Source organism: Neodiprion pinetum, chromosome 5 (genome assembly GCF_021155775.2).
Source record: "Neodiprion pinetum isolate iyNeoPine1 chromosome 5, iyNeoPine1.2, whole genome shotgun sequence".
NCBI classification, from domain to species: Eukaryota; Metazoa; Arthropoda; class Insecta; order Hymenoptera; family Diprionidae; genus Neodiprion; species Neodiprion pinetum.
Window position 1 is genome coordinate 30,552,148 of NC_060236.1, and position 27,018 is coordinate 30,579,165.

General features: G+C 37.5%; 2 protein-coding genes across 25 annotated transcripts in view; both read left to right on the top strand.

Annotated features, from left to right (window-relative positions):
* Positions 1–538: 538 nt before the first annotated feature.
* Rpn7 (regulatory particle non-ATPase 7) lies at positions 539–3,798 on the top strand. The gene is made up of 5 exons (XM_046629176.2): positions 539–786; positions 1,068–1,419; positions 1,483–1,811; positions 1,902–2,070; positions 2,162–3,798. Exons 1-5 carry the CDS (start codon positions 642–644, stop codon positions 2,334–2,336), a joined length of 1,170 nt encoding a protein of 389 aa, XP_046485132.1. The 5' UTR covers positions 539–641; the 3' UTR covers positions 2,337–3,798.
* Positions 3,799–15,571: 11,773 nt separating this feature from the next.
* bent (projectin protein bent) overlaps positions 15,572–27,018 on the top strand; it is a 76,938-nt gene continuing 65,491 nt past the window's right edge. For 15 of the 24 annotated variants that reach the window (XM_046629156.2, XM_069136049.1, XM_046629157.2 and 12 more), the window contains exons 1-6: positions 15,572–16,109; positions 22,212–22,294; positions 22,463–22,788; positions 23,481–23,502; positions 26,412–26,574; positions 26,671–26,812. In XM_046629156.2, the coding sequence (XP_046485112.1) occupies positions 22,476–22,788; positions 23,481–23,502; positions 26,412–26,574; positions 26,671–26,812 (640 nt within the window). In that variant the 5' untranslated portion in view covers positions 15,572–16,109; positions 22,212–22,294; positions 22,463–22,475. Of the gene's footprint in view, positions 16,110–22,211; positions 22,295–22,462; positions 22,789–23,165; positions 23,188–23,480; positions 23,503–26,411; positions 26,575–26,670; positions 26,813–27,018 lie in introns of those variants that run through there. The other 9 variants (XM_069136045.1, XM_046629162.2, XM_046629165.2 and 6 more) reach the window with 4 other exon arrangements.

Consider the following 27,018-nt stretch of genomic DNA (forward strand, 5'->3'; position numbering starts at 1 on the left):
GGAATCGAAACGCGGATTTTATTTATTATCGTACCGGTGCTCCCTGCCTCCAATTTTTTTTCTACAAATATTCTTGCAGTTCCTTTCTCGGTATAATCATCGTTGAAATATTACATCGTATAAGACGCTTCGCATTAAAGGAATTAAACTTGAAGAATAATTGGAATCAAATTTTTGCAGTAATTCTGCCAGAATCAAGATATGATTTCCATAAAATTTTGTTCTCAAAATTGGAATCAATCCGATGAATGAGTATGTATGAGGAATTTGGTACCGAAAGAGAGTAATCAGCCAATCATCTCAAATATATTATATGAATATCAGGCCGGTTAAACGTTTGTGCAATTAATATCTGTAGGTGAATGTGTTGACATTCAAATGCATCGATGTCGCCGAATAGCAAACATTAGGAAGAATGAAGTAACGAAGCAAAAGAGAGAAAACAAGAGACGACCGGGAACTGTAATATCGACGGGCTTTTGAGGCTTTGCAGGTTGATTTGTGGCGCTGTCTCTGGGGCGGTTAGTGAACCGTTTGACCAACTAGAGAAGCGTGTCACCATAAAGTGTAAATTCATTCCCGTCCTTAACAGTGGGATTGTTCCTTTATTGCTGAGTCGTAGGAAGCTGTCAAGAAGAAAAATGCCGTTGGAAAATTTGGAAGAAGAGGGTCTGGAAAAGAATCCAAATTTGGAATTGGCCCAGACAAAATTCCTGCTTGGTTTACCGGAGCACAAAGATGAGATAAGCTTGAAGACAAAGCTCCTCGATGCCATCAAAGCGGAAAGTAAGACAATACCACGGTATTATTTTTGCATGCGGGAATTACTGGCTGTAAATAAAAAAAATAATCATCAAAATACCAGCCAGTCCCGTAATCACTCCATAGATCTTTTCTTCTACCTTTTGCGGTTATCGTCAACTCATCGGGAACATAACCTCGAAAATCTTGAAAAGTGCTTCCTAACCCCATATTTGAAAAAGCGTCAGCCGATTCGTGTTGCACTTTTGTTGCAGCCCGCCTCTCTTCGAGCTAATCCAACTGACCTTTCGCGCTGTTCTTCCCAGATATGGCGCCGTTCTACAAAGAAGTTTGCCAGGACCTTAATTGGACTGTAGACGAGGCCTTTCTAGCAAAGATGGTAGCGACGAATCAGGAGCAGCTGAAGGTGCTCGATGCGGCGATCGAAGACGCGGAGCAAAACCTAGGCGAGATGGAAGTTAGAGAAGCGAATTTAAAGAAGTCTGAACATCTGTGCAGAATCGGAGACAAGGATGGAGCGATATCTGCATTTAGAAAAACTTACGATAAGACGGTATCTCTGGGTCACAGACTCGACATTGTCTTCCACAATATTAGGATCGGCCTTTTCTATATGGACCATGATCTCGTCACACGAAACATAGAGAAGGCTAAGAGGTAAAGATATCTGAATTTTTTTCACTTCTCTTACTCATAACTTTATTATTTCCATCTGCACAGCTTGATCGAGGAAGGTGGAGACTGGGACAGAAGGAACAGGCTCAAAGTCTACCAAGGAACCTACTGCATCGCAGTCCGCGACTTCAAGGAAGCTGCGACATTCTTCCTGGACACAATTAGCACGTTCACCAGCTATGAGCTGATGGACTACAACACGTTCGTCAGATACACGGTCTACTTGAGCATGATAAGTTTGCCCCGTAACCAGCTTCGAGACAAAATTATTAAAGGTTCTGAAATTCTTGAAGTTCTCCACACCAATCCCGACACCAAGGACTATCTGTTTTCTTTGTACAATTGCCACTACGCTGATTTCTTCAAAAATTTAGGTAAGATTCAGACTACATATTTTCCGTTATGAGAAATTAGATCCCAAACCATGATTCATAGAGTTATCCATTTCTAAAATTATGTTTCAGCCCAAGTTGAGGGATTGTTGCGCAGAGATTACCTCGTTTTTCCCCATTACCGTTACTATGTTAGGGAAATGCGTATCTTAGCTTACACTCAGCTCCTCGAGTCCTACAGATCGCTTACGCTTCAGTACATGGCTGAAGCCTTCGGCGTCACAGTGGATTATGTCGACCAGTGAGTATTACTCTTGTTTGTGATGTTAACTTGACTCGCATCGCAAGATCTGCTCAACTACTTTCCTTGGTATACTTTTTCTGTCACCCAGGGAACTTTCGCGCTTCATAGCCGCCGGACGACTGCATTGTAAAGTCGACCGTGTTGGCGGTGTCGTGGAGACAAATCGACCGGACAGCAAAAATTGGCAGTACCAAGCTATGGTTAAGCAAGGAGATTTGCTTTTAAACAGAGTCCAGAAATTGTCTCGAGTGATAAATATTTAATTGTAACGAATAATAACAGCGGGGGGCTCAGGGATCATCGGTCAAGTTCGTAAACCGAACGCTTTCTTTTGCGTACAAAGTTATGCAGAAAATGAGAATCTAAAACAACGTTCTGTTATCCCGAAACGGAGAATTTAACATCAAGCTCGCACATCGCGGGCCCGTTTGAAAGGTGCAATTTTCCGTTATGCTAACAATGCCGTTGAAAAGTAATCATAGATTTTTACGGTAATTAGGATGTTTTCAGTGTAGAATTTTATCGGTTTTTTTTTCTTCACTCGAGATATTCGTCGACTTCGGAAGGGAAAAATGAAAAAAAACTCACCTGTTTCTAGAGAAATTTCCATATACTTATAATTTTAATATTATTCGCACGAACTTCGTCAATACGAATCATTATTGTGTTTGAAAACCAAAATTTACGAAAGATAAAAATAAATATGAGTAACATAAAAGTGCGGAAACGATACTCTTGAACAAACTAAATAAAACTTACGTAGTCGGTAAGACAAAACTTTGCGAAAATATTTTTCTACATTTTTTGAGTTCCACATTAACGGTTTTGCGAATATTCCTCGGGTAATATAAAGATGAATTCATTAAGCATCATGAACATAGAATTTTTATTTTTATTTTGCCTTCAAAGATTTGCTGATTTATTGCTTAATATCTTTGCGACTTAGATCGATTAGTGTTATTGGTTCTTTTTTTAAATAATGTAATCCGCGTTCCACTTCCTGTAATAATTTCTCATACATAAAAACAGGAAATCTTCAAAGGTTAGCGAATCTTTTCGTGTATTAAAAATTTCTGAAAATGAAGAAGAATAATCGCGACTCATCCATTCAGACGTAACCAACGAATTAATGATTACACCAAGGTTTATTAGTCAATGGTGAAAATTCCGTTGCTTACCGTCAATTATATTATAAGTAACCGTGGGGAGTCTGCTCGTTACAGTCAAGGGTATAATAATTTATCATCTCTAAAAAGTAATATATAGACGCCTGGGAGAGTATAACGGCAAGTATAATAATTGTCATAAGTCCAACTAAAACTGAATGCCGCGGTTCAGTTTTCTTAAAATATTATCCGATTTCGCAAGGAATCGGACACTTGGCATTCGTTTCTGTCACACTCTAAACGCGCTATTGAGTAACAACAGTGTCTTTAACAAAAATCTTTCCCCAACCAACGAGGACACGATTACGGTAAAAGAACATCAAGAGGCAAAAGAGAGAAAAACTAATTGTAAGCCAACCCTAGAACGTCTGTTGATAGTCAAGAAAAATGATTAATTATAAAATACGGTAGACAACAATATATTTATATGTAGGGGAGAAGCGGACAAAATGGATCCCATTAAGGGAGGAATGACGTTAAACCAATTTCGACAACACTATTTTATTGTCTTTGGCCTAAAAATATATTCCAACCGTTATCGGCATTTTTTGAAATCCCATTCGATTGTACAGGGGGCTCATTTTGCCGGCCTCTTCCTCATACGGAGTAACATGCAAAAGATTGTATGACCTTGTCTACGTCACGGATGTCAGACGAATACGAGACCCAGCCAGTGACGCACATCCCTTGGATAGTCTCATTACAGTCAAGGTAACGTGATTCTTAACAATTGTAAAGGTCGTTTATAATATGTTATGGTATATTTCGTTATCTTGTCAATCTCTGAAGTAATGTGTGAAGTTCACGATGTTTTCGTATTGCTGCGTTGTTGATGATTCTTGAATACAACTTCGATAATAATGCAAGATTTACAACCGTTGGTGTACAGTACAATCATTGATGTGAAATGAGGTGCGTCACAATGATTAGAAAAAGAATTTCAATAACATGATACAGTCTATTTATTCGGTTTGGTCGCACCCTGCCTTAAGGAAAATGACGTCATATTAAAAATGAATTTGAATCTAAAATCGTCATATTCGCTACAAATTATTGTACTCCGTCAGGAGTAGAACCGCATTTTTAGCAAGATGTTGAGAGTTTCAAATTACCCAATAGCCCTTGCGAGAAAGGCGGCGCAACTATAAAACAATTGTTGAAAATTTGACTATCATATAATTTTGTAATTAGAAGAAAAGTAAGAATGATTTTAATAATAGAATCGGTATATCCATTCGGCAAGTATTTTAGCTTCGTGCATTTGAAGAAAAATTGCGATGTGAAAAACAAAAGGTAAACGAATCATGAATAGGGAGAAAATGGGCGAGGTGAATGGATGCCGATATTGTCTCATAGATGATTGAAGTATCGGGGAATGACGGAGACTGAGAGAGAAAGAGATTGTCTCGTAATTGGCAGTCCGCGCTAGCCTGCGCTCTCGGAGAGGGATAGAGAGATGGAAAGTTAGCGAGAGGGACTGAGAGCAGTGGCAGCGGACATATATGGTCGGCCCGGTGCCAGAGGCTCTCGAATTACAAGCCGGCGCGGCGCAGCTGGTATCGCAGCTTGGGTCTGCGCCTGCCTTCGGTCCTTCAATCCTCTTTCCCGATGCGCGGAGCCAGAAGCAACAGCAGCAGCAGCGGATCCAGAGCCGAAGAAGCGGAGGCATCGCCGTGTTTCACGGCGCCCACCGCCGACGTCGACGCCGACGCCCGCTACCAAAAATACCTCGCGTCTGAACAACAAGTGGAAAACGCTCTGGGCAATTCATCCATCCATCCATCCATCCCCATCCTCACCTTCTGCAATCCCATCTTATACCCACCCACAATTTTCCTTATTTCAATATTATCAAGCAACCGCCTCCTCCTCCACCCCACCCTAATTCACACACACACACACACACACATATTCGTCTGTCGTGTGTTGCACTCTATTCGGTTTAGGGTGCGTTGCAAAATTAGCTCCCAGTGCTGTCAACAATCTTTCATCTCTTTTGCGCTGCGGAGTTTGTGACTAGCCATGTCTCTGTCCTAGGGAATTTTTAGCGCTGCCAGATAGTTTCGGAACCCACCCTTAGTCGCACCTAGCTATATGTCACGGATAGTGACATTTGTCGAAAATAAATTATTGCCTGCTACTAATTATTACAGTCTATCAGTGCATCGAGGCCAATGTTTTGGGTACATGTATTCGAGAGTATCGTTATACAGTAACGGATTTATGGGTGTATTATTCCGGAATCGCAAGAAACTTTGATTCAAGTAACTATTTACTGTGTATACAGTTTTCAATGCTTCTATTAAATTTTTTTGGTTATAGCAACGTTAAATCTGTTTGTTTGGCTTACTGTTGTGTATTTTTTTTTCGTCGCTAAACAAGATCTTAACATCAATTTATTTTTTTACCGAATTATCGGGATGAGTACGAGTGACGATGTAACCGAAAAGAATAGTAGCACCTGCTAGATTTTCTGCTTGCAGGTATAAAACCAATTTGTATTTTGTACCCAAAACTATATTTTCAGGGATTTCTCCCGGTCTACTACATTCTGATTTCCGATAATACATGAAATTGGCAAATTGTTTACGTGTGATCGCGATATCGCAAGAAAAGTTGAGGATTCTTCAAATTTAATATCCAAACGATGTCATTTGTTTTCTTGTTTTTCCACGTTCATTTCCTCTCTCTATTTTCACTTTCTTTCCACTGCAACTTCGTTCTCGATATATTGTACAAACAAGAATCTTTTTCTTTTTCGGATGAGTCGTATGTCCGATTTTTTTCTCTGGTGATAAAGAAAAAAGAACCTCAAACACGCACAGAGATTTTGTTCCTTGCTCTTGCAGTATACCTACATGTGGTATTGTGAGTAACAGAAAAAAGAAAAAGGGAAAAAAAAATAATTCTTCCTCGTAAATCGCGGGTGAATAAATATGAGGAAGACGAGCTTTTATTTTCTTAGTTACGAATTTAGATCGGTGAATAACGATCATTATTTGGCCAAGAGCGTGATGCAACATGCGTGAAAAATTTCGTCAATCGCAAGCCTGTACACTAATATGCATACGTATACGTGTCACATGTAACTTATTTGTCACTGCAGAATGCATGCGTTCATTATTTTTCAATTCTTTCGAAAGAAATTCTTATTTCATTTGTTATGCTTTATACAGTTGATTGATGTCTCTTTTTACATACTAGCGTGCCGAGTTTATTTTTACAAAATACCTGTGATAAGCCCGACTTATATATAACTTAATATTCGTCTCGACTTGTTATTTTTTGGTTCTGTTATTGAGATGAAATTTTTCCTTCCACTGCTTAGTCTTACTTTCAATTTATAAATATACAAAATTTTTGTTGACTTTTAGAATCTGTAATAACATTATGTATATATATATATATCTTAACGATGCTCTTAACGATATATATATATATATAATATCAACGATGCTCTTTGCCATGGAACGGTGTTTATCTCAATTTAAAAATTTTTCTCCAGTCCACGTGCCCTACATTTTTCTCCCCTTTCATGTTAATATGCGCCGTTTTATTAAACTTTTTTATAATCTTTGAATGGAAAACAGAAGGCAAAAAAAAAATCGTATATCAAAAATCGTACATTTATTATCGTTAGTGATGGATGAAGATTTTTCAATTTGCTATTCACATAAGTTGCCACTACATAGATAATGATTAATTGGCGAGTAGATCGAACGATCGAAGGAAAAAAAGAGGTAAATGTTGAATAGAAAAATGGTCGAATCCTCGGTATGATCGCCCGTGTATTTTGCTTGTAACACAATTTTTCCGGGCAGCATAATAGGTTGCTGTCTTGTCCTGTCCTCATACTCATAATATCTATTTTCAGAATGGTCCAACGGTTATGTTTAGAACAGCTGTTCCATATACACAAGACTCGACATACTTGCGAGACTACCTCGAGTAAAACGTGCAAAATGTATAAATCCCAACCCTGCAGATATACATATACACGTACTTTCAGGCACTTTCATTGCCGGATGTTCCCAGCCTTCGTTAACTATGTCTGCAGTCATCTTCTGTCACAGAATAACTCAATTCAAAATAGGCGCTTTGACAACTTCATGCATAAAACGTGCAGAGAAGCGAGACCGTTTCCCAATGTGTAGAACCAATTATCAGCAAAGTTTTCTCCTTTCCAAATCAAATAATTGTAAACAACAGTGTTCTCAATATGCCATGAAATATATGTAATATTAATCCTAGAACGGTAACGGGGTGCGAAACAACACCAATTTAAATTTCCCGCCGCAAAAGAACAGCTAACGTTTTCGACTCGAGACACATCAATTTCTGACCCCATTTTTGGAACTTACGCAAAAAGTTTTTTAGCACATGTGATTTTTTATTAAAAAAAATTAAGAAAATGATACCCTATTGGACCGTTAACGATACGATGTACCCGGGATATGAAATTTACAAGATGGGGTCTTTTTCACCCCCCCGTTACCGGAATAGGTAAAAAAAAATAACTTTACCGTTCCAGATTTAATTTCAGATTATTTCCAAAGGATTTGTCTAATTCCCTGGTAATTTTACTAACTCTAGGGATTTATTATTTTCTTTTTTTTTCCCATTTTCGACGATTAAAGATTTGTTCCTGCGTCGGACGCTACGTGGCATATAATTCTCGTTGACGAAGAGCTGTGATAGAAATATGAAAATAGGGTTAAAACCGAAAGTCTAAGCATGACATTTAATAGGCTCTTGATCTCACCGCTGAAACGTGAACGATGTATTTCGATATTTAGCCGCAGATCGGGCTGTACTACAAATAGTTGATGCCGGTACGAGTATGTTTTAAAATAATTCAATCATATGTATTACGTGTTGAAAGTTATACGAACAAATTTCTATTCCGCATAATAATAATAATAATAATAATGAAGTTGTCGCGGAGTAAAAATTCTTCGAATGTATTTTATACACAGTTTGCATAAACGATTGCGCGCGTTCTTCGTTAAGCCTCAATTTTCGCTGCAGGGTGACGGACACAAAATTCCTTGGCAGAAGTTGCAGAATAAAGAAATATGTCAAATAGCCAGAGACATCTCTGGCATTTTTTTTCACTCATCCCTTAGCCAGGGCGACGGTGTAAACAATTTGTAGCCTCGCGTTTTGGCGCAGCACATCGAGAAGATGTATTAATATAGGTACAATCTATACCTCTTGTCATAATAGACCATTTTGGAGGTCTCTTAAACCTCTTAAAGACACAAGCGTTACGTATGATCTGTTCGGCTAACACTAGACGATCACAGAAAACGTTTTGCACGTGAATTTGGAACGAGTAAAATTCGAAATTGTCGTTTCCTACAAAAAAAAGTGACTATCTCATATCGACTTGTACATTCTTTTTTTTCTTTTTTTTTCTTTTTTTTAAATACTCGTCTTGGATCCCTTTCGAAAAAAATTGTATACATCATACTTATTCTCCGTCTATTGGGATTGTCACTTTGCAATGCGTCACATGGTGGAATAAAAGTCAAACTAATGCATCTAGGTTGACAGCTGATCGTTGACCGTGTTTTTTCGCGTGCGTATGGTAAAACATGTACATTAATCCGTTACGTTTCATCAATTTATGTAACATGAGTAATTTGAAACCCCAAGAATTACGATTTGCCTTCATTGAAATTAAAAACTTAGGTTATGTGGTGATAAAATGGCGCCGGCAACCATGCTTTGACGTCACGAGGACACTTTCCAATAACAAATCTCAGATCGTAATCCTTATCCTGATATCGATTTTTGACTCGTCGGTGTAACCCCGATTGTAACATCGAATGACACTCTGCGACGGTGGATTTGAGGCAATGTAGATATAAAAAAAAAAAAACAGAAAAAAAAACAAAAAAAAAAAGTGAGATACGGTTTAATGATTTCGGGTTGCCAAATTCCCCCGCTTTATTTTCGTCCTAACGTAAATAATTAAAAAAAGATGGAAATTCTCGACTGTTCTCGCTCCTCGCCGTGTATTTGGTCGGTAACAGACCTGACCCTATTTCCATTGCAATAATTATAGAACTGGCTTGAAAACATCGTACCGAACGCGTTCCCGAGAACTGTTTAACCCGTCGTGATTCAGTGAAGAAGCATAGACAGAAAATTTCAAGATCCTGTCTCAATCGACGTTTGAAAAGGAAAGGCTGCGGAGGGGGAAAAAATAATGTAAACAAGATAATGCAACCTTCGTCGATAATGCAGAATATTTAAAACGCCTATCTATCCAGATCGAAATTATTCGCAATCGTTAGCTCTTCGATTGTCGATTTTAAACAAATGTCGCATTCTTGTCTAATCCCGACTTTTCAACACCCAATTAACGCTTCTAAAAACTGGACAACAACTCGAAAAGAACCCTTTTTAACGAATATTTTACCATGCGATTTTCTTTTTTGTTCAAACTGCATTTATGTCATATTTACTTTATCCCACGTAATATAAAGTTATCCATACATTAGTATAACGGCATCAAAGTCTCGGTCTATAATTATACATTTCATATTGTTGGCTTAAACGTAAAGCACCCCAATATATTGTACATCTGCACCTGTTCCAACAGCTGATTGCAATCGTATGCATATAGATGCGATTTTAGCGTACTGAAGTGCATACCTTAAAAAATTGATTTATGACAATTTGCATATTACTGGCAGTCAGAAATTTGCGGCGATCTTGATCGGCAATTCTCCAGAAAAAGAGGAAAGTGAAAAGAAGTATCAAATTTCCGCACAATCGTGCGATTGTATTAATCGAGGAAACGTTGTGTAACTGTCAAAAGATCTCTATCTACCTGTTGAAATTAATAAAAATTCTCAACTGCGATCAGAGTTCAGACGGAACGATAATTTTTTTCCGTTACAGATACGCGATATTTTGTACAAACAATCTGTGTCTCTGTCCGCAAAAATTCTGGAGAGATTCGTGGATTGGATTATTTTTATTCCGCGGTGAGATATTAATCAACCGGTCTGCTCGTAATTTTTCGTTTTTTTTTTTTTTTTTTTCTTTCATACTCATGTTCGTTTTTTTCTCAAATACTTGCGAAAAATATCCGTTGCACCGCTCACGCACAGGGTGAAAAATGCAATATTTTCACGAATTTATGTTTATTTCTTTTTGCGCATTGTATCCTTATTTTTATATATCACCAAAGATATTATACCGGTATCTGTAGCTCAATATATTTCACATACATCGTATCGTTGATGAAATGATTGAGTTATCTACTGCAGCGATACAACATTCCGTAGCATATATTTCTGTTATAGGTGTATCTGTAACTTATATGGTTCGATAAATCCGACTGGTGTAAAATTAAACAGAAATATCACTCGCCGCTCCGCAATTCGGGTTTCACGTTTTACCAATAAACACGGGTTCTGGTTTTACGATTTTTCACTTACCCCAGTACTTATAACCTGTCATATAAATCTAGAAGCTGAGTATATAGGAAGCTTTATAAAGCTTATCTGATTCGCGCAGTGGTCCGAATCCGTCTACTTTACTTATTCACTTTTTATATTTTTACAAGCATATTTTCTTTACCTCGCTTCGATCTCAACTACGTAGAATAAGAACGTGATAGGTCCTTACTTTTAAGTTGTATATTGTAAATATTTGAGAAATTTTTTTGTCCCACTATATTTTCACGAATGAATAATTAGTCGGATAAAAAAATCGTTCGGTTTAAAAAAGAGTAATAAATAAATGTGAAAAAAAAAATAATGAAAAATAAAATAATGTGGCCACGATATTATTACTATCATTATATTCGCTGTCGAATGTAACAAGATGCGAAGCTAGATTTGGGTTCGTAAAAATTGAAGCGGTTTCATATCATACACCTCCGATTATAATGCACCGGTTTCCAAAGTATTTCCTGAAGTGGAACGCCACACTTGTGTTACATTTATATACGTATATCTGTGGTAGTAGTCAAGGTCATAACTTGCACGTTAGAAACGACCTTGCGCATTAGGGCCGTATCTAATTTCGGAATATACCATGCATACAACCATGTGTACACGTATATAAAATATACATATGTATGTAGGTATACATGTCAACATGCGTGATGCGGTGGTTGGATTTATAATGCAGTAATATAATGCCGAATACGCGTGATTTTGAAAAAGAAGAACATCCTTAAAATATTATAACCACACGATTGTTTCTAAAGATAAAAACAGTCGAATATCTAGGTATATGAATTTATAGATTCCCTCCTACAGGTATGTCGATGCGATAAAATTTGCAATCACATGATTTGCGGAAAGAAAAAGGATGAGAAGAAAAAAAGAAATATCGATAAAAATTGTCTTTCCCTCGGGTTGTTTAAACGCGATGATCTTTGACGGACAGCTTAATGGCGGGAATCGGCCCGCCGATTATTACATAACCCAGCGAAGCCGTGGGTATACAATATGGCCACTGGCAGCCGCCAAATAGCTGGAGGCTCGGCGGTATAGATTGTAATATGTAAAGATAGATTCACGAGTGAGGGGCGACCGGTTATATATAGAATAGCCGTTCTGCTTGCCAGACCTGATCCTAACCTGACCCTATCCTGGATCACATTTTCGCCTCTCAAAATCACAAATCGCTTCCTCAAAACTCACGATAATAGAGCACTAAATATATACAGATTTTTTTAAATTCCACCGCAGGCCAGATTCTCCTCAACGTCATCGATATACTCGTATTTTTGTACCAAGTAAAATTTCGTTGCCCATAGTTACTAAATAGAAGATTCTAGGGGAATTTGTATCGTTGCAGTAACCAAGTAAAATTTCGTTCGTTATAGTTACTAAATATAAAATTCTAGGGGAATTTTCATCGTAACAGTAACTAAGTAAAATTTCGTTTGTTATAGCTACTAAATAGAAGATTCTAGGGGGATTTGTATCGTTACAGTAACCAAGTAAAATTTCGTTGCCTATAGTTACTAAATATAAAATTCTAGGGGGATTTGTATCGTTACAGTAACCAAGTAAAATTTCGTTGCCTATAGTTACTAAATAGAAGATTCTAAGGGAATTTTTATAGTTACAGTAACGGTTTCAATACCGTTGTAATAATAAGAAAATTTGTTACAAGTAACGATTTGGTCAATTTATTGCAATTAGAGTCGTCTGTACTAAATTTTTCGGTTCTTGAAACGTGATAAAATTTTGTTTTTTCTTCACCGTCAATCAAACAATATCTTAACATCAATTTATTAGTGCACCAATATAAAACTGTAGTCATAGTTACAAGAAAATAGAGTACAAGTGACCAGAACGAAAAAACCCACTAACCGTACACATGCAAGATTTTCTACTTTGCCACTAAGAAACTCAATTTCGTATTGTACTCTGAACTATATTTCTCGATTATGTTTACAGCTGTATGTAACAGTTGACGTTTCATTTCTTTCGGAAGTCCAATCGAAAAAGATACTCGTTTCAAAGTTTTGTTTCTCGCCCAGTTACTCGGTTACACTTAGTGTCCATTTTAAAAAAAAGTTTCTTATAACATTCAATTTCATCGTACTGTTAAACCCGTGGGATAAATTTGTATAATAAGAGGGCACTTGCCAATGCACAGTGCCTATAGACGCCTCGTTACATCCATACATTATACACATCTTACTGTCCAATATACGAATAGGTACAAACTTATAAGTTGAACTATTTTTGGCACGTCCGGTTGATGACTTTCGAGCATCCCGCGATGACTAACCGCGGGTCCTCATAGATACTTATGTACACAGGTATACACGTATGTAAATACTTACGTCTAGATGATATATAATTTAGGTATATACTCGCCGCCTAACTTCTGTATTATATACATTACATATATATATATGTATGTATGTATGTGTACGCATGTATATACATTTGTTAACGGATTGAAATTGATTGGTTGTCATTCGCGACGACACAGATGACTATTAAACGTTGGCATCACTTAGTCAGCCAGTATAATTCCCGATTCCTACGACAGTCCGAGATCAATTTTTAGAGTCTTGTATATAATACACAATGGACAGTTATCTATAAAGTTCTATCTTATACGTTTGTTAGATTATAGTTGCCGTTTTAACGACTCTTCGGGGCTAAATAAAGCTTGCATGCGGTATTCTTTCGTCTTGTGTTAATATTTACTTTGTTTCTTGCTGTTTTTTTTTTTTTTTTTTTTCTTTTATCAAATATTTACTCATTCGCGATGACAAATTCTTCCATGCAACGATCTTTTTTTTTTTTATCTTATGCCTTAATAACGTCAGTAGAGCTGATAATAGCTACAAGAGTTTCAGCATATGTAGAAATTATTCAAGCATAATCGAGAACTTGTGCGAAAAATTATTTGCCAATTTTTCTTGTCAAAGTTTATGCTTGCGCTTCCGTTCGTCGGTCTGGAGAATCGTTCTTAGAATTCGTCGTCAAACGTATTTAAACCGTTTCAGACTATTTGCACAAAATCTTTGAATTATCGTACTTAAAACCGTTCGAAATGTTCTTAGAATCGAAAACAGAACCATTCCGCACTCTTTGTACAATTTTCCCTCAAGTTCAATTTGATAATTTTGGTTTCAAATTTCAACAGTCGACGTGGATGTGAGAAAAAACAAAAAAAAAAAAACACTGCTAAAATAATAAAAATCAAATACTCCGTTCATTGTAATACAATTTGTATTTTATTTCGCCCAAGTTACGAAACACAAACGTGCAATTGTATTTAATTTCTTGTTTTTTTGAAACGCTAAGAACGGACTTGATTCGTATTTCATTTCACCCCTCTTAATTACAAAATGCGGATGTAATTTTGTTATTTTATTTTACATTGAAATTAAAGAATATAAATCTAGCGTGTGCATATTATTTCATTCCATTTCAATTACAGAAAGGGAACGTAATTCGTGATGCAATTACTTGCATTTCAATTGCATATTGTAATCGGGAATAAAAATAAAAGGTGAAAATCACAGGGGAAACTGGAGCATTCCTAGAACGCGAGCTTCTTCACGATGACATCAACAGGCAGCCGCGCGATTCTGACAGCTAGATGTAAGCGTGACGTCAAATTTCGTGTAGATAAGTATCGTTTGTGCGAACGTGTGGAAGAGCACGACGTACGTGTTTCTGCGTCCTTTATGCCCGTTGACCGTTACTACTGAACTTGTCAGAGTGAAACGATCGGCCGAACTTGCGGCGATACGTTCCCCTGAAAATCCTATACGTATGACCAATCTATCTATATACCTCATTATACGCGTCTATTCTAGCGGAACTAAACATAACCGCCGTTGACAACGCGGTTCGACGTTCAATTCACGATCAATTAATCTCGCGCGTTTCGTCGTTGGAAAGTTTGGCAAAGTGAGGGAAAATTAAACAGCGACAACTGCATTTCAATTCGAGTGTGATTTCATTATTATTGCAATGAAGATAATTATATTTCTGGCTACGATGTTGCCTTTTTGTATCGATTTTTTTTTCGTTGACTTTCTCGCGTTTCTCAGATGACTTTTTTGGCTCGAAGAGAAGTGAAGAAGAAGAAGAAGAAGAAGAAGGGGGGGGGGGGACTACAACAATTAAAAATCACGTAAGATTTGACTAACGAAATTTAACGTGAATGCGATGCAAAATGCTCGAGGAGCTTTTTCGGAAAAGAAATCGATGAATCGTATGCAGAGGTAAGTATTATTGTAACAACCTCAAGCCGTAAATATTCATCGAGCTTTCGCGTCAAGTGATCATCGTTTATTTATCTTTTCACGGTTTTAGGAATTAACGGCGTTCATCGAACGGCGAAGAAAAATGAAAAACGTTGAACATAAAAAAAAAAATTACGCTAGCTATACAAGCTCTGCAGCTAATTGCTCCGAGTTATTCCACCGAGTCTCCTGTACAATTTACGTTATGGAACATAGTTGAAAAGCGGGCTTGAGGAAGGAATGAAAAAGTAAAAACAAAAAACGCGTCAAGGATACGGATACGAATTACTCGTGACTTCGAAATATGCGGTACAACCGTGTAGAGAAGTACTAAAATATTACACGTTCTGCGTACGTATAGGTTATTTAAACATAGATAGACACACTAGTTAGGTATACGTACAGTTAGACAGTGTAGTTAGGTACACGTATAGTTAGACAGGGGAAGAACACATGTAGTGAAAATTGTGCGACATCGAGTTAGGCGGAATACCCACACACATGCGTCTATATATCGAAGTAGAGGGGATGCGGAATGAAAGGTGGAGAAAAGGAGGGGATTGGTTTGGGCGAGGGCGGTTGGCGGCCGAGAACCGACCGTCAAGAAATAGATTTAGTTTGGTTAGTTCGTGCGCGGGGCCCCAGCGACTGGGACGACGGGCAATTCAAACGAGGCGAACGACATTATACGACGATCCAAAATACGCGCACACGTTGTAATATTGCGAAGAGGTTAAAGGGGGAATAGGCAAAAAAAAAAAAAAAGCAAAAAAAGAAAAGAAAAGAGACGGATAGAAAGGAAAGGAAAAAACAAAAAACCAGGTCTGAAACAATATAAAGAAAAAGGGGGGAAAAAAAAAAAAAAATATAACAACAACGTCGAGAAATTATCGTTTGCGCGAATTGTTCGAAAGCCCGGACGTGTTTGTACGTTGTATTATACACACATATTTTATATCGCAGTTTTATCCGTATTTCTTAAACAGTAATTCGTACATTGTAAAAGTGCTGTAAATCTCGTTTATACCGCGACGATATCGGCGCATTAAGAAAGGAAGAAAAGAAAGAGATAGAAACAAAGGATAAGGAAAAACAAATTTTGGAGAATTTTACTTGTGGTGGGTGCTTTGTAAATTAATTACGTTTTTTTTTTTTTATTTATTTATTCATTTTTTTTTTCGTTTCATTCCTGCTTCTTCTTCCTCGTTACTCTTTGTACGGTTGATATTATGCTGTGTAACATTTATGTGTATACATACGTATCGTCGTTTTTGTAAGATCGAAAACAAGAATAAAGGGGAAGAAGAAGTAAAAGAAAAAAAAAAAAACAAGAATGGCAACAAAATAATTGATCTAATTTCGAATTGAACGAGCAGCCGCACTTCACGAAAAAGAATAACAGGAAGAATTGGAAGAAAAAAAAATCGTACGTTTTACCGGCACTTGTCAGTTTCAGTTCTAAACTCCGAGATCTTAGTTTTCCTTTTATACTCTACGATTTTTCTATTATTGTTATAGCTGTGAAGCACGAGCTGCTAAAAGAAGATTATAATTAAAAAAAAATTTCCAAGTAAGTTGTAACGATGCTGATTTAAAATCGTTGACAATCATGTATCGTACTTCGAGCATTCGTAACGTAGATTTTTTCTCTAGTCTTCCATTTGTTTCTTCTTTTTCTTCTTCTTCTTCTTTTCCTTCTTTGCGAACAGTGGATTAATCATTATATATCTATACTGAAATGGATCGTTTGTGTATGTGTTTGAGTGTGTAAAATGTTCACACGTTAATGTCTCACTTATTATATCCGAAGTATGTTGAAACTCTGTGCTTCGAATCAGTTACAGTCGTGGTCAAGAGGCTCGGTAGGATCTAGAGATCTTTCTCCTCGAAATCGCTGTGCACTTTACCGAAAAGACGAGAAAACTTTACACACACACACACGCACACACACGCGCGCGCACATACTTATGTTGATTGTCAGTGCGTGGATATACCTGGTATAATACGTAATGTCTATCTAGTTAAGTATGCGCAGCTAGAGCAGCAGTCTATTATATCTACCTACTTTGCGCTAGCGTTAATTTTATTTCATAGAATATCCGCATATTTCGAAAACGTCTCGGTATTACAAGATATTATTTATAGGTCAGTTTGTTAACGTTTTGCGCGACGATAAGATACGCGATTTCATATATCAGTTCGTAATGAAATTATTCTTCGGAGAAATGTTAAATTCGAGAAGAGTAGAATGCTTGGCTCTCATTTTTTAATTATTTTTTTTTTCCATCTTCTTTCGCATCACCTCATCCGACCTTGACCATTGACTACGGTTACGGTACTCGACTTTCTTTCGATTCGGTACTTCTCTCTGTCTTTCCAATCTTCCAACGCTCTGTCATTGCAAGATATGAGGAAACAAAAAACTCGTCACAGCACCGATTTAACAATTCGTTAGCCGTAGCTAGATTATCGATGCTAAAATTATTACGATTATCGTTTCTGCGTTTGGGTAGCGTAGGTTTTTTTTTTTTTTTTTTTTTTGTTCTCGTCGAATATTTACCGCAATCTCAGTGAACGGAAGCTAAGGATAAAAATAGCAACGAGAAAATTTAAAAATACTTAAACTGAAGTATAGCAACTATTAAAAAACAAAAAAAAAATGGTGTCCGGATTTTAAACTTAAAAAAAGTATGATTCTCCTCACGTCCTTGGCTGCAAATGATGGTATCAAGTGTTTGGTGATTCATGTTACGAAAAATATTCGAGATGACGATACAGCTGTACCTAATATTTCACGATCAGTGCGCGGATCGTTTCGAAATTGAATAGCATCGCTGTATCATCTATGTACATAGATATGAGCGAGTTGTCGAAGGAAGTATAAAAGTTGAAAATTTGAATGAAATACGTATGCGCAAATCTCGTTTATAAAAGTGACCAAAAATATAATTCGGAAAAATTATTACAGCTTGCTTAAAATACGGCATGGTGATGAAAATTTAAACGATTATATTCATTTGAAATATGAAATGAAAGAAAAAAAAAAAAAAAAATCACTCGCAGTGAAACGGAAACGCGATTAATTCTTCTTATTCGTTCAATTTACTTGAAATAACATAAATCAACGCACGTAAAAAGTGATCGATCCCCGTGAAGTGAATCATATTTTAAATTACATATATACGATACCAAAAATTGAAAGGAATATCAAGTTTTCTTCAACCCGTTGCGACAACTTACGCAATCTAAAACTCTGTCTAATAATAGTAACGAGTACAGAAAAAAAAAAGAATTTTAACGAGAATTACGCGCGTTATGTTTAATTCGGAGTTAAAAATTGAAGATAAAATATTTTCACGTGAGATGGGATAATTGTAATTGTCACGATCGTCGTAATCGAAGCTGTAATAGTTCTCAATTATCGTTATACCGTGTATAATTTTCGAATTTTCTATGGTCGAACAAGAAGAAAAAAGTAGGAAAATAAAAGAAAAATTGGTACGGGAGTGAATATAAAACGGGGTGAAATGAGAATAAGGATAAGCAGTCGGAGTCCGCGATCGACAGATAGCCAGTGAAAAACTATTCGTAGACTGGTCTAGGTATCTAGGCTCGATGTTGGGATTATTTTTAGAGAGCGTAACGTGAGGAGGAAGAAGAGAGTGGAGGTAAAGCGAAGTAGCACTCTGAACTGGATTCTGCGCTTTGTTGGACGGATATCGCCATACTCCCCAAAGTTATTTCGTGATTCCGTCTCGCGATGGCCCCGAAGTGGCGTAGGTGGCAGTCGATGTCTTAGCCCCGCCCCGATAACTACACCGAAACAGCTAAATTCTCGAGGTGTAAAAATACCCGGCGTTCCACGAGTTTTCAACCAAATTAACCGCCCGATCAAACCGAAAACCAGAAAAAAATCCCCTTCTTACACAAACTTATGAAATACCTCGAGATGCCGGAGTACAAGTCGGCCTTTGGTTTCGCAGGCTTTGGCATTCTCTAAAAATGACCCAACAATTTATTTTTTTTTTCTTCATTTCGAAGAAGAAACATCTGGCATAAATAGCGGACACTATTCGTCGTTGCATTCTGACCACGATCAATCGACCTTCGAAATCTAGTTTTGGAGAACGCACTCGATCTGTACTTGAAAAAGATATCTTCGTTAAAGATAATTTCAGATTGATTTCTTCTCTTTTACAAGACAGAAACTTCTCCGAACCTCGAATCATCGGGAAATTATTCGATAAAAATATATTGCACAAATTTCAGTTTCGGAGGTTGGGTGGAATTTGAGCTTCACAGATTCAAGACGTTCAAAGGACTCTTTGTTGTTGGGAAAGTGACGAGATGAATGGGCGAGGAATGCGATTCGATTTCCGGTTTCCTTTGTTGGTCCAATCGCGTTACTTTGACACGACGAAAAAGAGATTCTCAACTGTTTAAAACAAGCGGATGGTAGCGAAAGCGCTTTTAACGTTGCAGAAGCTTACATCAGGGCAGATATAGATTACATTTAGCAAGCTCCTGATTTCTTTGACTCAGTATCTAATAATAACCAGTCGTATGAGTAACAGAGAACGAAGACAGTTTCTAAATGCATCATTCATGTTGTAATTATAACTTCTAGGTCGAAATAAACGCGTATAGATAACACATTTGTTTACTCGAAACGCGATTAGCGCGTTATAGATGAAATTTTTATCGTCAGGTACAGTTCGGCCAAGTATCTAGCCAAATTTACAATCTTCGTGGCGATTGCTGTCAAAGTCGAGGACTTTTGTGATCAGCTGGAAATAACGAATTTCCATCGCTTGTACCTGGAGTTTTCTGTGAAACTCACCGTCAAACGCCGGCAGATAGGCAACCGAATATACATTTTGTATAGCTACATATATGCAAACTGGCCCTTGGGTTGCCTATCTGTCGGCGTCAAGTGGTGAGTTTCACGGAAAACTCCCGTTACGTACATTCTTTGCTCGGTCTCATCTCTACCGATTTTCATTATCCGGGGATTTCTGCTTCTTCCCGGTTTTGTGCAAATCGAGACCCAAGCGCCGGCAGCAGCTGCTCGATTATACGTCAAAGTAGCGTAAGTATCCGGTGAATAGCTCGCTGCACGGTCTGCAGAGTGAGAAAGAGGGCATCGACGTTCTAATTCAGTCATAGACTCGGGGAAATTCTAGCGAACTGCAGTCTGCAACGTTTCGTATTTTGCGTAATTCCGATTCGATACTCCGCCTTACCGTTCGTATTGCGTATATATGAGAAACTGGTAATGGAAACGGGGGTTTAACGTTTTTCGAGATTATTCATAGGCACGCGGGGAACCTCGACGCGTTGTACAACTGGAAGAATTCTGCGCGAAGTATGGATGGAAATAGATCTCCTTGCGTAATCCACCATCTCACGTGACACGGCTTTGGATTTCATTTTATTTTTACGTATACGCATACATATTTATTCTGCTATAATTTTTTAACACTATATGACTCCGTGTCGCGGGATTATATGTATTTTGATCCCTAATTTATTACCTCGGACGAGTATTAGTGACGTAAATTAAATCTGGGGTATAAAATTATCCGACAGTGTATTATTATACTTGAGTAAACGTGCGGTAAATAAATAGCCGGCTAGTGAGTGAAATTGAATGAAATAAAAAACAAAGTATCGACTTGAGTGAAGAAAGAAATAACCAACTCGAGTGATAATTAACGTTATTTCAGCGTATTATGATGCAATGTTGCGTACGTGACGCTGCGACGTCAGAGAGTCGAGGACACTTTCATTGCAAATCACGTTCGTTTGCCTTCTCAAAAGTATAAATTACCGACATTTTTCTATCGTGCATACGCGAAAGAAACGTTAACAGCATAAAGGTTTGTTAAATTAAGTCCTCGTCGACTGAACGCAGATCCTAAAGTCGTGAGGTGGGCCATGGATAGAATCATGGCGGCCATCGGCTCATTCCGGTCGTCATTGACGTTCATTTTTTTCACCGCTTGTAGACCGGGTCTGGAACATCTAAGTTAATCTGTAGGGATCAACTTTATTATGCTCTTGAAATCACGAGAGGTTGAAAGCGGGTGGAACGAGGAAACAAATGACTCAAAGTTCTATTAAATCCCGTGGGTGATAATTTATCATCCCTGATAAATTTCCGGTCATTTAAAATTTAGCATCACTGAGCGAGTTGGATACAGCGGTGTTAAATGTTGAAGCGTAGGACGGTTTTGGCAATACGGCGTAAAACATTGCTCGGTTTAATTGGGCGGGCATTAATTACCCCGATCTTCAGACGTTCGTGTGACGTTAATTATACACGTGTAATACTGCAGTTGCGAAATAACGATGTTTGACCTGACGCGGTACAGTCGTTAACAACGCTATTTAGCAACCTCTCACCAACCAATTAACTATTTATTATTATTTATTAGAGAATTCTTTTTGCCCTGATCACGCGAGATCGCAGATCAAATGGCATTCGGGTGGTATTTTCTACCTAATTTGCAAATAATAGACTGCTCAGTTCTCGAGCCCAGCTGTTACGGTTAATCATCGTTTTAAATCCACGCACCTAGTTTGAAAATTGGATCAAATATGTGGGGCGTTCCACGCCAACTGGACCAACGTCTGACCCTGAACATCTCGGATTCGAGCTAGATTTTATCAGATCATTGTATCGATTCGTAAAGTGCACTCATATTTATTTTCGGACTCTTCTTCTTGTCGAACCGATATTTGACAATGAATTTGAGAAACTTTGAAAATTGTCGAAATCTTGATATTCGGGAATGAAGGAAATGAATCTCGAAGCACTTTGCGTTAGTGTAGTTTTGAAGAGAGAACGGTATTAACAAATTCAATGCCGAAGTGAAGAAAGTAAAAACTGTTTTAATTTGATGTGTGAATCACGGGAAAAGTTATAAATAATGTATGATTACCGGATAAAATTTCTCGAAATCGTTTGAATAAATAGAAAACATGATGTCATCTGTTCGAAATGGTTCGAAATAATCGTTGCTGTCACGTTGTTTTTCGATGCAAAAAATAGAGCAGACATTATAGAGCCAAATGTATAATTTTAACAAATGTGATTCAAATTCGAAATGTTCAGGCTTCAAACGTCAGTCAAATTACAATGGAATGCGGTATGGAAATTGTTGATAATATTTGTCGTCCCTTCGTCTTACTCATAACTTTTCTTATCTTCGTTTTAGGTGTATATCGATCGGTGCGAAATTAAATAAGGTAGATGGTGCCGGCTGACTGTAATTAGCGAAGGCAGGAACAGGAGTTAGGCGTGAGTATAAAAATGATCATTTGAAGGGGATTTTTTTTTTTTCATCTAATCAGTGAATCCAATGGGTGAAACGGTAAAAAAAAAAAAAAATGACAAAGGCCATTGAGATATTTTTTATCGTGACAAGGACCGGACTTTTTGTAACATTGATGAAATTGATGTGTACAGGCACCCCAGCACGATGGGGGTCGCCGAAGATTTTGCCCCCAGCTTTACGCAGAAGCCGCAATTGCGACAGGAGGACGAGGGTAACAGGTTGATATTCGAGTGTCAGCTGTTGAGTTCCCCAAATCCTGAAATATCATGGTTTCGCGGAGAGACACAGCTGAACGAGGACGCTAGGACGAATTTCAAGATACAAAGTATCGGGACTAACAAGTTCCTCGTTGTACTCGAGCTTGACGACGTAATAGAGACCGATGCCGGACTTTACAAGGTCAAGGCGAAGAACAAGATGGGAGAAGTCGCCGCGTCCATCAATCTCAACTTCAGCCGTAAGTTTGGCGTTGAAAAAATATTGTTAAAGAAAAAAAAAAAAATGTTCGTAATATCATTTCATAAATCGAATTGAAAAAAAAAAAAAAAAAAATATTACTCCGAAGACGAGAAGTTTATAGATTATTCGATTTATTCGTGGGGTGAAATTATCAAGCTTTTACAACGAAAAGTTTCTTTCATCGATATAATTTTATAATGAAAGTAGAATTCTTGGCGAAGCTTATCACAAGGAAAGAAAAAGGTGGCGACTGTTGTTGATCCGTTTCTCGTTTATATTTGAATTCCGATCATGTAAAATTGATCGGATACATATAGATTTGACACGATGGCGGGTATTTAGTTCGATTAATAACTCGCATTGTATGTTTTACAGCTGTCGATGAGCCTAGGGAGAAGTAAGTCGCATTGGTAGATTAAAATGAGTTGAAAAAAATTGAAGAAAAAATCCAACAGTGAATTGAATGTTGCTCCTGAAGGCTCTTGCTTCGATTTTATTCGTGTACACCTTGCAAGGAAAACTAACTTCTTCCGACGCCATCTGTTATTGTTTTTCAAATTTTCCATTTATCTTCATCATTTTATCATATTGTTTATTTATTTACCCCGCACATTATCGTTTAATTGCGTTTCACCACCATCACCAACCACCTTTTCTATATTTTATATTATTTTCCATTTATGATTTTAGCGGCCGAGCAAGAAAAGGCGCGGTGAGTTTGTGATTTCCGGTTTAAACTGTTTTTGTTTATTGCCGTTCTCGTATTCGTCACATGTAATAATCGTACCGTGTACATATACATATATATATATTTTTATTTATTTATATAAATTCACATGCAAATAATTTTACTTTATAGTATTGTTACATTGCAATTAATCGAATAACGTTTACAATGACATAAAAAAAATTATACATACATAAAATAAGAAAGGCAATTTTCACTAAACTCTCTTCTATAAAATTTTTCATATATTTATCCATAAAATAATCACTAACGAAAAATCTTCAATTCAGTATTAATATATGATGTAGATATGTATATAAAAGCAGCCTTCCGAATAATCATCAGTCAGAATCAAATCACTCTCCAGCCGCTTTTTATTTCTCTTAATCCTTATTTCCAATATTGTCCGGAACATGAAAAACCACCCGTCCATTTGAGTTTTATTATTGAATTTATTTTTATTATTTGGTATATGATTTCCACATCCAAGTACCTCCATGATAATAAGTTTGCCTTTGAAGCTTTCGCTAATCAAGCACCGTGCATCGTCTGAATAATACAATCAAAAGTTACGGACTAACTACGTAACGCGTTTGACGTTCAAAATTGTTGTTTATTAACATTAATAAATTACCAACCTCAAATAACACCTGTTTTCATCGTTCTGCTCGTGAGTGTTTTACGTTATCAATAATAAGCAGGCGTAGTAACAGCGTTTCAAAAGTTTGTACTTAGCGTCAATGTTTTCTGAGAAATTGTCGAAATATTGCAAAGTTTCATCTAAGAACTGGCAGCAAGCCGCGATTCGGCGAAACAGGTTGATCCAAATTCGTTTCGTCACTTGCAATGTGATCGCAGACGCTCTTCACGGTATCGCGGTTGAACGTCGGACCGGGGATTCCCCGGCTAACGAAAACGGGTATGACGCGTTGGACGGTCTAACTTATAAGGTAGACGACCTAACTTCTAAGAGAGCAGAGAAAAGATGCGGGACAAAGTGAATTCTTTTCTTTCAATATGCTAAATCATGCTTAAAACTGAAGTAGAGAGCATAATTTAACGCGTTGCTACGCGCTGGTCAGGTACGCCCGACGAAAAAGAAAGCCGACATCAGCCCAACAGCTGCCCTAACCTACTTCTCTAAACATAGTATATCGGAATCTCGAACGTTGCTCCGCATCTCCGTTTGATGGCCGTTGTACTGTTTGGCTTTGGACGCCGGGCTATCTAGGTTCAAAAGAACAACCCAGATCTCTTTAATCATTAGTGTCGATTATTTTACATTCATGCCGGTTGGATTCCTAGCTCTCGTTTTCGCCGTGTGTTTTATTCTACTCAATTGCGTGCATATTAAATAGATTTATACACACAGGGAACTGAATTGCAGAGAGTCGCATCTGCACGCAACGATTTGTTCGAAAATTTGTTGATTTTCGGTGTGCACCATAAAATCGGCTGTTATTCAACGTGGAAAAAAAAAACATTCAATTCAATTTTTCGTCATTTCGAATGGTATTTCGGAGAAATTTTCGGAATACATTTATTATTAGCGTACATTGTAATTGTTGCAGCATTCGAATTTTATTTTTAACCGTTATGCTCATCATCACGATGTACTAATTTCGCAGAGCGGGTCTAACAATATCAAATATTTTGGTACGATGCCATACATGAGAGAGGGCATATAGGCGAGATCGTTCAACAAACGGTCACATTCGACACGATCGCGTTACAATTTTTTTTTTCCCGAATGTATCACACGATGTAGTCTATTACCGAAATTATATCTGTCGAATGGTAAATAATAAGTATAGAATCGTAACGATGATTTCAGCTGATCGGCTACGTCGAAATCGAAGTTGGGATTGTACCAAGAATTGATCGCTCGATGATCTGATCACAGAACATCACGGCTTTTGTAAAGATGAAATTTCTCCTACGTTCGGCTCCATTTCTTTATGAAAATTATTTTTCCGATCATAATCGATGATACTGTATTTGCTTCTGCGATCGTAAATTCTCGTTGAAATCGAACGACGTGTTGTTAAATAATCGCTTTTTCGGTAACGGCGTCGATGGCTATCCGAGCTACAGTTTCAAAATTCTACAATAATTCGTATTGGGCAAAAATTAGTAGCCAAAAAGCGGATGACTTTTCGTGTATAAGCGAATGTTTTGATAGCTTTTGAGTATCGATTTACTTCAAGTGAAGTCGGTTTGCGTTCTCCGAGAAGTAATGAAGCTTTTGCGTTCAAGTTGATGTGACTAGAGCGAATATCGGGGCTGTGAGATCGTTTTGAACATTCGCAGAAGTCCTCGTATTTCAGAGTCGAAATTCAAGATGGCGGCTCAGATAGCCAACGCCGTTAAATCTGTCTGCTATTTCACAACGTAATTTGATCCATAGACGCGGAATTAAGAATTTATTTGTATGTACGTTATTGTACATCCTTGGTACAGTTAATCTTACATTTGAAATTATGTCTTTGCTTTCGTAGCGGTTTTAGCCCTCCGCCGACCATGTGATTTTTTAATGACGTTGCCGGCCAATATGGACGATTTCGTTCTGGACTCTTTTTCTCCCACTTGAGGATTATCAAAAATTTCCAAAAGATTCGGGTAATCAGTTTCGGGTGACTACTTGATATTCTAATAGTCTTCATTTCAAAATTTTTAACTAGTTGATTAGTAGAAGTTGTTAAACAATGAAAAGTTCCTCGGACACCGATAAATGATAAAGTAAGGGTGGACGATATCGTCCATGTTGGCTCGCCGAGGGTTAATGATACAGGTATAAAAACGCTAATTTTTGTCGTGTGTTCTTGTCTGTTTGTGAGTCAAATTATATACATGACAGATGATGAAAACTATGAATACGTTTTTGTCGTGTACAGACAAATCGACGGCATTGCTCCAACCTTCGCGAAAAAGCCGGCGATCAGACAAGAAGAGGATGGAAAACGATTACTATTCGAATGTCGTATAACCGCGGATCCGACCCCCAAAGTAACCTGGTCTCACAACGGAAATTTGGTCCAGGAATCCCCGCGCCACAAAGTAAGAATTATCATGTTTTTTTTTTTTTTATAATTTTTACGTGGTTTTGAAACGATTATTCTCTATCCTTACTTACCGTTTCGTTTCGATTTTCAGTTAACGGTGGACAAGGACGGCCACTCGTACTTTGCAACGTTAGAAATCAAGAACGTGACTGTTGAGGATGCTGGAAAATACAAAGTCAATGCAAAGAACGAGCTCGGCGAGTCCAACGCCACGATTTCACTCAATTTCGACAGTAAGTATTGACCAGATCTTTTTTTCCCGACCCGTAGTATTTTAGGTTCTTTTCTTTACTTTTCATTTGAAAAAAAGAGAAAGATTTTTTTTTAATATCATTCGCACATCGGTGTACAGTGGAAATTTACAGTTTGCATTTAACTTAATTTACAATTAGACTTCAGACGTGCAAAAAAGTTTCGAGTTGTTCGTTGAATACAAATA